Genomic DNA, 13,181 nt, shown 5'->3' with positions numbered 1-13,181 from the left:
TCTTAAATGTGGTGTGCCTTCCAAATGCATTGTATATGAACTTTCAGAATTCTTAGCCAGCAAGTGTCTGATAGTCTCAATATATCTGGAGAGTACTATGTAAGTTGATTTTAGGATCATTGAAGAAAACACATAATTATAAAAGGCAGAAGAAGGAAAGCAACAGATTAGGAAAAATTGTCCCCTAGGGCGAGTCTAAATAAGTAAATGTGAAAATCATCTGTAATCTATGGGTTCTTTCATAAATATTTAACTCCAGAAAATTTTAAAAATTAAAATTAAATGGAATAAACGCTAATTACCTGAAAGCAGCTTTCATAGTGGTTATTTCATTATCATCAAACTGGTAATATTGGCTGGCTATCCTGCCAACATCAAGAATTTCCTTCCCATTCTTCCACAAGGTAAAAAGTGGGAAGTCTTGGTTGACCAGTGACTTGGGAACATTGATCGAGCAATTAAATTTGATGTCCATATGTTCAGCGCTTAGTATAGTTCCTACTGTAGGATTAAACTTAATTGACCGGAGAAGATGACCTGCATGATCTCCTGATGAGGTGACCGTATTGATCTTTGCAAGCCTGGAATCCATAGGAGATGACAGTGCACTGACTGGAGAAGTATAATTTAACCGGGGCAGAAAGGACTGGGCTACCGGTTGTACACCAACTGAGTCCATTTCATGTGAATATGACTTTGTAGATGTTGTCAAGCCAAATTCCTTTGCTTCTCTTATTCCACTAGCAAGACCTGTAAATTAAGAGGTATAGTTTTATCATGTTCAATTTCAAATTCAGAAACAATGTCCTCCATGTTATCTTCAAAGCTTCTTATTGTCTACACCATATTTCAGCCAAATAGTTTTGGTTCTGCATTTGTGTGCTAGTTTCTTAACAATACCTTTTACAACAGCTCTTTATAAACATTCCTTTACAATAGTTTTGTAAGAATTCTTTTTTTTCTGTATTGTTTTCCTTGATTATTTTCTGATATGAAAAATTATTACTAAACACCTACGGTGCTTTTGTGGGGGGGATGTTTGTGTGAAGGCCTTTATTAATCCATGATTGTCTCTGATAGTTAATGTCCTATTGGGATATGGAGGAAAAGGCCCTCTCCCAGCTGCTGTACTTTGCTAGAGGTTACCCACATATACAGATAGACGGACATCCCAGAGCCTCTGAGACATTTATTAACAACTTTTCTCACAAAGAAATGGGCTATAGACTGCAATGCATTTATACATTAGAATGTTGTGAAAAAAAGCATAAACAGCAAATATCATCTTCAGCAAAACTAAAGCTCCACATGACAAATATGTAATGTGTTCTACATGGGGCTGCCCTTGAAGAGCATCTGGAAGTTTCAGCTTGTCCAAAGTGCAGCAGCACAGGCAGTTTATGTGAGCACTCAGATCAACACACATTACACCTCTGCTCTGGGAACTACATTGGTTGCCTGGTTGCTTCCAGGTTCAATTCAAGGTGCTAGTAATCTATATAGTACTAAAACTCTCCTGCCTGCTTATCTGTTTGTAACCTTTAATTATCCCAAACGGGGCAGGATAGCACAATAATTTTTGAATAAAGGACCTTAAACCTGCTAACTTGAAGAATGCATATAAAATCCAGGACCATTCACTCCTGTGTGATTGAAATTTTAAGGATCCTCACGCCAGTTGTAAAGTTGTGGTCACTGTAGCACTGCCACGCTACTATAGTCATGTGATTGTGATTTCCAGTGCTCCCAGCCAGCTTCCCACAAAGTCAAAGGAGAAGCAGGCATGAAATTGGAACTCATTCCTGCTCCCAAAATAGAACTTCTATAGGACTGCATGTGTGAAACCTTAAACGCACTGTTGTAAATACAAACATTGTGATTAATTAATTTCTGCATATTTGCAAACTTCATCTAGAGAAAAGGTTAATTGAACTTTCCATTGTCTACCTTCCAAAGTGACAGACTTCTGCCTTAAATGTTGCCAGAATGCAGAGGAGCCAGATAGGTGCTAGAAAGGGGCGCCTGCACTTGCCTTTCTTTTGACATTAATTGCATTTCTTTATTTCTTCTTCAGAATCCATGATCTTCTGAACTGTTGTATTCCCAGAATTTGTCCCAGATATGTTATTTTTTAAGGAACTGTTGGTAGGGATTTTAAAAGTTTACGTCAAAATTTGACTGTACTTTCAGCTGAGTTCTAGTGTATAATTAATATTTCATCTTGTTTGGAGATATGATGTGTGATTCATTCAATATGTCCATACATAGTGGAAAAACTAATCTCACCTATCCCCATTATTACTTTGCTCTGCAGGAAGGCTACCTTCTGGATTTGGGAGAGCCCATTTTTGGAGATGGAGGGGTTGCTGTTTAGAGTTTCAAAAAGAAAGGTGAAATTTATGGGACAGATGAAAAGGAAACCTTATCACATCACCTTATTCAAATTTTAAAAATGCGATCATATTCAACCTGCTTCTTTTCAACATTATTGCGTTTTTACTGTTTTTCATTTAAAGAAAAATAAAACTGGCATAACTTCCCCTTAATACTATTGCTGACAGCTCCACTACAATTGCAGACAAAAAAGAAGACACTAACAAAACTAAAACATAGAACATAGAATCATAGGGCTGAAAGGGATTTCAGAGGTCTTCTAGGCCAACTCCCTGCTCAAGGCAGAAAACCTTATTCCATCTCAGTCAATTAGTCGTCCAGTGTATTTTGGAAAACCTTCAGTGAGGAGTACCCACAAGTCTGGGAGACCGTTTATTCCAGAGGTCTCCAACCTTTTGGGCACCAGGGACTGGTTCCGTGGAGAGAGGTTTTTCCACGGACTGGAGGGTGCGTGGTTTTGTGTGCTGCCTACATGCTGTGGATGGGGCTTTGCTTATTTGTGCGGACCACCAGCCACGGACCAGGGGTTGGGGACCCTGATTTATTCCATTGATTAATTGTTCTTACTGTCAGAAAATTTCTCCTTACTTCTAGGTTGGATCTTTCTTTTAATAAACTTCCACCCATTACTTTTTGTTTTTCCTTCTGGTGCTTTGGACAATGTCAGTCCCTCTTCTCTGTGATTGCCCCTCAAGTACTGGAAAACAGTTATCATGTCCCCCCTAATTCTTCTCTTTGACAGGTAAGCATATCTCCCTCCCTCAACTGTTCATCATATGATTTAGCCTCCAGAGCCTTTATCACCTTTGTTGCCTGTCTCTGCACACTTTCTAGGGTCTTGGCATCTTTTTTGTATTGTGTTGACCAGAACTGTACGCAGTGTTCCAAATGTGGCCTTATTATTGCAGTCTAATAGTTATCACTTCTCTTGATTTGTCCGCACTGTATAGTAATAGTTTACCTTCCTTATGGAACAGAAATTAATAAGAGACAAAATCTTGAAAAGTTCTTCTTAGAAAGAATAGATGGGATATTCTAATTAAAAGGGGGAGGGGAGCTGTTCTCCTTTTCTGAAGCAATAGCAGCAATAGTAAAATAAGCACATTTTAACAGACATGAGCTAATCATGAACCTCCACATAATCCTGGACCTCACTCTAATCAGTTCAGCTAGCGTGATTAATATTAGGGGTGTCTGAAAATGTACGTAGCTTGTGTCACTGTACTTTAACGGGAGATAGGCATTGCTTGAAGATGTCTTAGAAGAGAACTAGCAGGCACTTTGCCTTTAGAGGCATGAATTGACAAAGCATCTCTGGCATATCTACCATTTGTGGAGACATCTAACTGCATGGGAACTATGGATTTTGCCTTTAGGGAGGAATCCATGGGGGACTTGCTTAGCAAATAATTACTATGATTTGAAAAAAAAACTTAAAGACTGAAGAAGCACATGTTCCAGCCTCACTCCCAAACTCCAGATTATAGTAAGATGACTTTGGTATGTCAGAGGACTTTTTTAAGGCATGCACCAAAGGAATCAATTAGCTTTGGCTTTTAGAAATAGCTCCCTCCTATCCCCAGAATAGATGACTGTAGATTAGACTTTTAATGCTGCTATATTTTTCTTTGGCATGTTTTTCTTCAGATATGGGCTGAATCATATTACCAGCTGGCATGCATTTCCTATACCCATGCCAAAAATGGTACTGGATCTCAGCCTTCTTGCATACATGCATTATTAAATGCAGGTTTGGTATATATTTTACCATTCTAGCTCATCACATTTGTATCCAAGAAATGCAGAATAATGTTTTGTGAGAATAATTTTATGAGCTGGTAAAACTGAGTAGAAGATAATTTTATGAGATTTAGAACTGGGGTTCTTGTACACCATTTAACACATCACTGTGGGACACATCCATTATTCCTAGTTCTTTATTTTTATAAGAACAGCTAGCAATAAAATCAATGCAAGCACAGTTTATAGCATGTATTTATTTGTGTAAGATCTAACATTAATTAAAAAAAAAATACTGTAATCTAAATCATCTCTGTTTAATTAGGGCATTCTGCCCTTCATGACAAATAATTCAATGTAATATAAATAATTATATTTGTACATATCTCACCTTAACCAAATGGTTCTCTAAACACAGAATTTGTCTTACAGCAGCATAAGTTTGTCTCATTCAAAATAGGCACAAACAAAGCATTCTTCAACAGTCCCATCTACCATTGTCCTTTACTGATTAAGCTGCCTTTTTGAACATTTACTGGAATAAAGAAGTGGAAGAAGTATTAAGTAACCAGCTTCAGCCTCATCCACTGAGACAGGCTTCAGAGGGGCTTACTCTGCAGATGCGAGTTTCCTCTTTGCAATCTCATGGCTGGACTCTACAGCGCCTGGCTAAGTATTGCACCCTGAGGATTAGAGCCTCATCCAGAACAAGGAAGGAAAAGAGGCACCAGGCAGGCAGCTGCCTTCGCCCCGTGCATCCCCTGAAGCATATCGCGCCCCTCCAACGGAGGTTTCCATTTGGACTTGGCTCCCCGTATTAGGTGAGTTCAGACAAAACCCACTTCTTACTTTCTGGTTCTGGCACAGTCCTGCCTCCGCGCTAGAAACTAGTCAGGAATACTTGGTATGTGGGAAATGGAAATCAGCATTCTTTATGGGTGTCCTAAAGGTGTGTTTTTTTCAAAACTGGGCTTGGTTTTCCCTTGAAGACCTTTCACTTCTCATGACAAAGAAAGTCCAGTTGCCTTTCGAAAAAGCACCTTTTGGACCACCACGACCTGGATGAGCGAGAATCCCCGTAGACATTCATTATGGGTGTTTTTAAAATCCCTGCCTTGAAGGGCTGTACTCTGTCCACCAGCCTCAGAGGAGAGGACCGGTTAGTAGCCTTTTCTGTGTATACAACTGCAAATGTCAGGTCGCGACCCATCAGCCCTCCACCCCGACTTTTGGCCAGTCTCTTCGGGCGCCCCCTGATATTCAGGATCGTCCCCGGTAAGGCACAGCGCCTTTCTGCCACCTGTGCAGAGAGGGGAGACCTCATCGCCACCTCCGTTAAGAGGGGAACCAAAGAACTGCTCGCGTCCCGCCCGTGGGAGCCCAGCAGACTGGAGGGACGCCCTTACCTTCGGCGGAGGAGGCCAGTAGTAGCAACAGCAGCAGTAACAGTGGCAGCCCCCGAGACCTTTCCATGGCGGCGAGGCAAACTTTTGCAGAATCCGATCCGGGCACTCTGGGGCTCCCCTTTCTCACCACCTCGACCACCCCGACCCGCGGCCGAGCAGTTCTCGGGCGCTCAGCTGCCTCCACAAAACTTCCCTCCGGCCAGAATGCTGGCCCAAAACAAAAGTTCTCGGGCAACTCACGGAGAGGCGGCGCCAAGGAGAAAGCCCCGCCTCCAACTCGGTGCTGGTGGCGAGAGGTGGGTTACGCGGGATGGGACGGGCCTGCCCTGCGGCTGAGAGAGGATAAAGGACGGCGGGCGGGGGACGGGAGGAATTCTGCATAGGGAGAGGGATTGGATCCAATATAGAGAAATAGCTTCCAGAAGGAGAGGGAGGAAGCGAGAAAGAGAGAGAACCAACCATTTGTCTGAAACGGCTTCCTGCCTGAGCCGATGGTTGGACTAGAAGACCTCCAAGGTCCCTTCCAACTCTGTTAAATCTGTTCTGTTCCGTTTGTTCTATGAATCCAGTCCAATTATGACCAAAGGTTGCATGAAATAGGAGTTGTAGTCTAATGTGTATGGAAGGAAGTCTGAAGAAGAAAAGATATTTCTAAATAATTTGTGTTAGGTCAAGTGATACACCTGGTGTATCACCTGTACCCACCTGGAGACTTCCATTGCCCATCATTTCTAGCCGGCATGGGCAAAGGTTGGGCTTCCCGGGAAGGACGATAAGCGTCCTGATGATCTGGAGGCTCTGATTGCAGAAGACTGCCGACAGAGCTACCTTCGTGAAGTGCAAACTACTGATACTGCTTTGTCAGCCTTTAATCTTTGTATCTTCATTTCTATAACAACCCTTGAGTTTGTTGTAGAAATGAACCCTGAAATGTTACTTGAATTTCCCATGTTTTTTTTTTTAAATCCTCTTCCTCTATGCAGGTTTATGTGCGGGCATGTTAGCATCAGATGAAAAGCTATGGTGTTGTAAAGAACTCTTGAATCTTAACCATTCTTTCCCTAATTTTGGAGATAAAATGATGGAGAGTGACTGGTGCGATTTAATAGGCTTTATTTAGATTTCCTCTAGAGTTCCTCTGATAACTAGAGAATGATTTCTCCATAACCTGACGTCTGCTAAAATATTTTTCTAAAAAGCTATATGGCTTTCTAAATTCTCTAGAACTTATGAAACTTTAATGTGTAATTCTACAGAACGTTTAATGCAATTTATGAAATTTAAAAGAAGCAGAACTGAATTCATGCAATGGCCTTTGTAATCAAAAAGAATTGAAAGACTCCAGATAAGAAGTTTAGAAATAATACTTCCTAATCTAACACATATAAAAAGCATGTGCCTCTCCACTGAGCTACAAACTTTGCCCTATAAATGATGTATAATTTAGCTACTATCTTAAAATAAAAGTTTATCAGAAGTTCAGAACTATAAAGTAATTCAAGTGAGACTGGTATACAAATCAATGTTGTCCTGAACCTAATTCTTCAAATCTATCTGTTCTCTTTCTAAAAAGTCTCCTGATAAAGAATTGAGTTTTTTCAAATCTAGATTATTAATCAGAAATGAAAACCCAGCAGGGAGTAAATGGTTAAAAGCTTTCTCTCAGCTTTCACATTAAAGACCCACTCTGTATGAAATCCCCAATGTTTATTTTTCCATAAAATGGGGAATGGGTGGCAGGGGTGCGGGAAAGAATGAGAGACATGATCACATGTTTATTAATGGTACATACTATTAATTTAAATCTGACCTGAACTTTCATAGGATCTGAAATGTTTACTTTTTGATGGGAAAGATTTTCTATAATTTTGCTAGATTAGCATTAGATTATGTTTTCTTAATTTAATAATAAATAAATTAGTATTTTAAGGGTTCCAAGACTCTTTAATTATAGTTGCTGCAATGGATTAATACGTCTTTCCCCTCAAAAATAGAGGAACATCAAAGACATGGGGCCTTATGAAGTGGATGTCAAAAGCAAATAAATAAAAACGGGGATAGGAAGCCAATACATTCTTTTTTTATTTTTATTTTAAATGTGCAGTATATATTCTAATTCAGTATCTGTTCTGAGCTGTACTTCTGGCAATGTATTGAATTTCTGCTTCTTGCCTTTGGCCCCAGCAACAGTTTAACATCTTGAAGTAATCAGAAGCTAAGAAAAGGCACACGCCGTGCCGCTAGTAAGGAAGGGCCAAGCTAGACGTGATGGCAGCAGCCATATGGTGCTGCCAGGTTCCTCTGAAACAGAGGGAGGGGGAAATGAATCTAAAGCACAGAATCCGTGGATGGAGGGGTTTTTTGATCCTCCTCAGAATTTCTTCTTCCCCTTCCTGGCTGTTTTTCTTTGAGTGAGCTAATCTATACCATAAGGAGGAAAATGCATATTTTGAATAAAGCAGTTTCAACCAGAAAAGGGCAGTTGGCGAAAGGGGTAACTGAGCACCCACTCTTGTGCTTTAATTCCCCTCCCCCTGTTTTTGTAGAAAATTAAGCAGTGACAATACACTGACATGCTGGCTCTCACAGATGAGAAATCTAATTAACAAAATAATTGGAAATCCTACGGTGACCCTTTTCTTTCCAAATTAGGTTCTGTTTTCCTTATAATTCTCAAGTAGATGTACTGGAATCTGAAAATTCTTTAAAAAACAACGGATGTATTATTAATGTTGCCTGATGATGATGATAATGAAGATGATGATGATGATAATAACAACGTTATGAAAGGAGACAACTGCCTTCTACTGGGCCAGATCCTTCATCTCACCTCTCTTGAAGAAATCTACACTAACTTCCAGCAAGCAACTTTTTATCAAATCATGTGGGGATAATACGATCCTTTTAACCAAATGTAACCAGCTTTTGTGCACAGACCATATGCATTTGGAAAGTCCCATTAGCAGGCACTCTCTTCATACCTGATTGTGCAGGTGTTTGGACTGATGCTGGAATATGAGAGCTTTTCACAGAAGTGTGACATGTGCATAATAGGTTTATTCAATAATGCACTTATTTTTGAACATTTTGGGGAGTTAGTTCAAATTTCCGGTCAGATTCACAATCTGTGGGCAAGTGATTACCACAGAATTAGCATTCATGCTTTATAGATGAATAGGCTTTAAAAATGAATGCCCATCCCCAAAAACTCAGATTGTGTTTTTAAGGGAAACATTTTTCTGGGGGTATCTGAGTTCATAGTATGGTAAAAAAGAAAAAAGGAAGCTTTCAAAGCAGGGTGATGCAAAGTATGTCCTTGGTCTAATATATTAGTCAAGCCAAAATACAAATAATCTAGTCTATGTGTACAATTTTGAACAAAATCTATAAAGGACTTGGTGGTTTAAAGGTACTTGGGAAAGGGCCAGAACAAAGAAAGCAATAGATGCAACTTGGAAAGTGAAAAAAATATGGAGACACGCTATACGTTTCCTTACAGTATTTTAATCTTCATAACTTAACAAGCTTGCTAAAGTTAAACAATAAAAGGATTGAGACTTTCTGTTTCATGATGTGCTGGGTGTGGGATGTTAGTCTTAATGTTTCAGGGTTGGGCTATTTTCTTCTCAGGGCTCAGCATTGACAAATACAAAGGTTGAAATTAGGTATACATTCAAAGTTGATGCATTCACTCAGAATTGTTTGACGGGATTTAAATTTTCTATTATTTTTTCAACATAGGCTGGCAAATCATTTTGATTTTGTGAGCTCCTGAAAGGGTTTTGGAGGGGGGGACCCCCAGGGGTTTTAGTACCATACCTTAAGAAACGCTGGTTTAGAGTGACTCTTCCAGTTCAATGTTGCTTTGTTACTAACCTTGTTTTCTTTTCTCATGATTGTTTCCATTATTTTTACTGCTATAGAAAATCTGTCAGGAAGGAACATATGGATTGCTGCACATATATTTTGAGAAGCCGCTCAGAAATTTTTCACCAAGGATAAAAATCCTTTAGTAAGAAATTCTAGGGCAGTGATGCTGAACGTATGACACGCATATCAAAGGCAACATACCATGTTTTGAGTGACACATCAACATTCACCAACATTCACCAACATCCAACAACAACTGTTCAAAAAAACACACCGTTCTCACACAATTTTCAGAGGCCATACAAGAGTGACGTGTGCTCACGCAGTCTCCGGACCTTCTTGAGTTTGTTTCACTCGTATTTCATTTTTGTAATTATTTGATGTTCTTTACAACAACATACATGATTGGGCTATATTTTTTCAAATAAATGTATATGTAAATAATTGTTTCTCTTTTATTCAGTGGGTTGGGGATGACATGCCAGCAGAATCAAGTTAGGCATTTTCTGAATTTTTGACACACCCAACCCAAAAGAGCACGATGAAGGTTTCCTGACACCTAGTGGTGATGTATTTTATTGTTCATTATTTCATTGCTTATTTCAAATCTTTTTCAAAGTCATCCATAGGCAGTGGGATTCAAATATGTGAACAACGCGTTCTCTGTGTGGATGCCGCTTCTGGAAGTCCATTCTGGGCCTAGGCAACAAAAAATTAGCTACCGGTTCTGCCGAAGTGGTGCGAACTGGCTGAATCCCACCACTGTCCATAGATATGTGCTTATTTCTCAGAAGCTGCAGAGAATTTAATTTGATTAATATCCTGAAAACAGAGTGTCTTGTAATAATATTAATATTTTATTTAATGGAGTTTCCAAGTTGGACTTTCTCTCTGAAATTAGCATCATGTGTAGATTTCAGGGTTTTTCTTTGTTCCCTTGTCAAACTAGCAGCCATTTGAATTTCATTTTGTTAGAGAGTGCCTAATGTTCAAGTCTGTCAACATCCTTCTGTATCTTAAGCCTATTTCTGGAGTGTTGGCTATTCCTGCCAGCTTGGTGTCGTCTGCAAATTTGATGAGTTCCCCATCTATCCCCTCATCCAAATCATTGATGAAGATGTTGAAGAGTATTGGCCTAAACCAGAGCCTTGGGATACCCTGCTGCATACTTCCCTCCATGTAGATGCAGTTCCATTGAGGACTGCACATTGAGTGCAGTTGGTCAGCCAGTTACGAATTCATCTGGTAGTGATGCTGTCTAACCCACATTTTTCTATCTTATCAAGTAGTAGGTTGTGGTCTACTTTATCAAATATCTTACTGAAATCCAAACAAAATAATATCCACAGCATTCCTCTGGTCCACTAATTTTGTCACCTTGTCAAATAATTGGACAAGAGAACTTGGAACTAATAGAATGCTAACACAGTACACCTAATGAAAGAGAATATATGAAACATATGAGGGAACTATTAATGGACAGAAAACTTGCACCCACATTAACTAAGAAACAGTTAGTTACTTAGCATTTCAACATAGTGAAAATGAAACTCCTCTCACAGCTTGACAGAGACCAGCTATACATTATCTCCTGGAGTCAAGAATACTCAGAAGAACAATTCCTTTCTTTGCCTCTTGTAATAACTTATATTTATCTTGTGTTTTACCCCTGCCACACAAATTTAGATATATCATTTTGCCATTGTTTAAATGGTGCATCAGTTGTCAAAGCAAGTACTGTCTGAAACAAATACAACATTCTAGAAAAGACATTCACCTTAATCACAGAAATTCTCCCCAGCAATGACAGTTGTAGTTTCTCCCACCTTGACATACAGTATCTTTTAAAACTTCATTCCATGTCTTCACATGGTTATTTTGAAATAACATACCGTGGGAAGATTTTCCGTGGTTCGGGTTTCCAGCTGGGAAGCAGACCTTCGGTTCCGATGGAAGAATTGACACAAAATGAAGCAAGCTGTCAGAAAGTAGGTTTTATTGCAGAAACCGAATGGAGTAGTGATACAGTAACAGTTTCTGGACTAGTTAGTATTTTCCCAAAGTGAGGGGTCCTGCTCTTATACTCCTTGAGTTATTGAGATTATGATTTAGATTTTGTAAAGGTATTTGTTCCCCTGATTTTTCTTAGTTTGTGTTTGTTTAGACCGGGAGTGGTCAATATTGTTCTAAAACGATGTTTCTTTGTTCATGCAAATGGGTTTCTATATGTGGTTTATGTCTGTTTTTTTAGCATTATATTGTTCCTATCTAGTGGGATCGATGGGTTTGATTGTTTGTCCAAGGCGTTTGTCTGCAGTTTCCTGTCCTCAGGATGTTTCTTTTAGCTAAACAATTCTTGCCCAGAATTGCTCAGGGCAGGGGGGAAGAGAGGAAAAACTTTTCTTTGGTCTTTTAAATTTGGTTTGGCTTATCCCTTAAATGGTTTTTTCTGCTGGCTTATGGGTCTGGATTTCCTTGGTAATTTTTCTTTAGAAAATATTTAATTGTGAGGTTTTCTTTTCCAAAGGAAATTGCCCTCCTGTTTTAGGGTTTTTGACTAATTCTGATTTCTTAATGTGTTTTATTTGGGTGCTATTGACTAGCAATCTATCAATACAATTCATATTTGTCATGGTGATACTCAAATATTTTACCTTCTTCTCAATCTTAAAACCTGTTGAATTCAGCAATGGTTTAATTTTGTATTTTCATATTTTTGTTAACATCTTCATCTTATGTTTATTAAACTTAACATCTTTCTCCGAGCTGACATCTGGAGAGATAACTGGGGAAATGCCTGAGGAAGTCATCACACCAACAATCTGAGCCCTCATTTTACTGACCTCATAAGGATAGAAAGCTGAGTCAACCTTGAGCAGGTCAGGATTGAACTCCTGGCAGCTGGCAGAGTTAGCCTGCAATACTGCATTCTAACTGCATCACCTTGGCACCTGTTTGTTTTCCTTTACTATATCTCCATTAACAATTATTTGTGCTTTCTGTGAAATATAAATCAAACCTACAATTTTATAAAATTCTTTCCAAAATTTCTATTTTCTAAAACCTTGAACAGGAACCCCCCAGTTCAAACTGTCAAAGGTTTCTGCATCTAAGAAAATCATTGTGACTTGTTTTTCATTATGTTGCTCCAAATATTCTAACATATCCAACACTGTTTTGACATTGTTTTTAATGGGTTTTTTTTAGGTAAAAACCCACATTTATCCTCACGAATAAATTCTTCCAAAATTATTTTTACTATATCAGCTAGAATTGTTATGAATAACTTGTAACAATTGTTCAATAATTATATGAATCCAGGATTTCTTTTTAAAATCAAATAGCAATAGCAATGGCACTTAGACTTATATACTGCTTGATAGTGCTTTACAGGCTTCTCTAAGTGTTTTACAGAGTCAGCATATTGCCCCCAATAATCTGGGTCCTCATTTTACCGACCTTGAGGATGGAAGGCTGGGTCAACCTTGAGCCAGTGGGAATCAAATTACCAAAATATTGTCCCTCTTCAGATATTGTCCCTCTTTAGTTTTTCACAGAGCTCTTGTTACAGAATCCCACACCTCCCGGATACGGGTCATCCAGTCTTGCGGATGGCAAGGGGAGGGGTCTCCCTGCAGGCATTCAGGGATCGGGGCAAACTCTATTCCATGCACAACTTGAAAGGGGGTGAAGCCGGTACTGCTGTGGACTGCATTGTTATACGCCACCTCGGCGAGTGGCAGGAGCTCAGCCCAATCCGTCTGTTGGTAG

At 39.3% G+C, this 13,181-nt stretch overlaps 1 protein-coding gene across 1 annotated transcript; it reads right to left on the bottom strand.

Annotated features, from left to right (window-relative positions):
* Window positions 1-302: 302 nt before the first annotated feature.
* Window positions 303-5,638, bottom strand: LOC107299918 (tyrosine-protein kinase Mer-like; the record flags this gene model as incomplete). The annotated part of the gene is made up of 2 exons (XM_015829260.1): window positions 5,541-5,638; window positions 303-750 (listed from the first exon to the last, which is right to left on the bottom strand). Coding segments are annotated over exons 1-2 (515 nt in total), but the record flags the coding sequence as incomplete, so codon positions are not given.
* Window positions 5,639-13,181: the final 7,543 nt, after the last annotated feature.

Source organism: Protobothrops mucrosquamatus, unplaced genomic scaffold (genome assembly GCF_001527695.2).
Source record: "Protobothrops mucrosquamatus isolate PMUCROS unplaced genomic scaffold, P.Mucros_1.0 scaffold5712, whole genome shotgun sequence".
Lineage (NCBI taxonomy): Eukaryota > Metazoa > Chordata > Lepidosauria > Squamata > Viperidae > Protobothrops > Protobothrops mucrosquamatus.
This window is presented reverse-complemented; position numbering and strand designations above follow the sequence as displayed.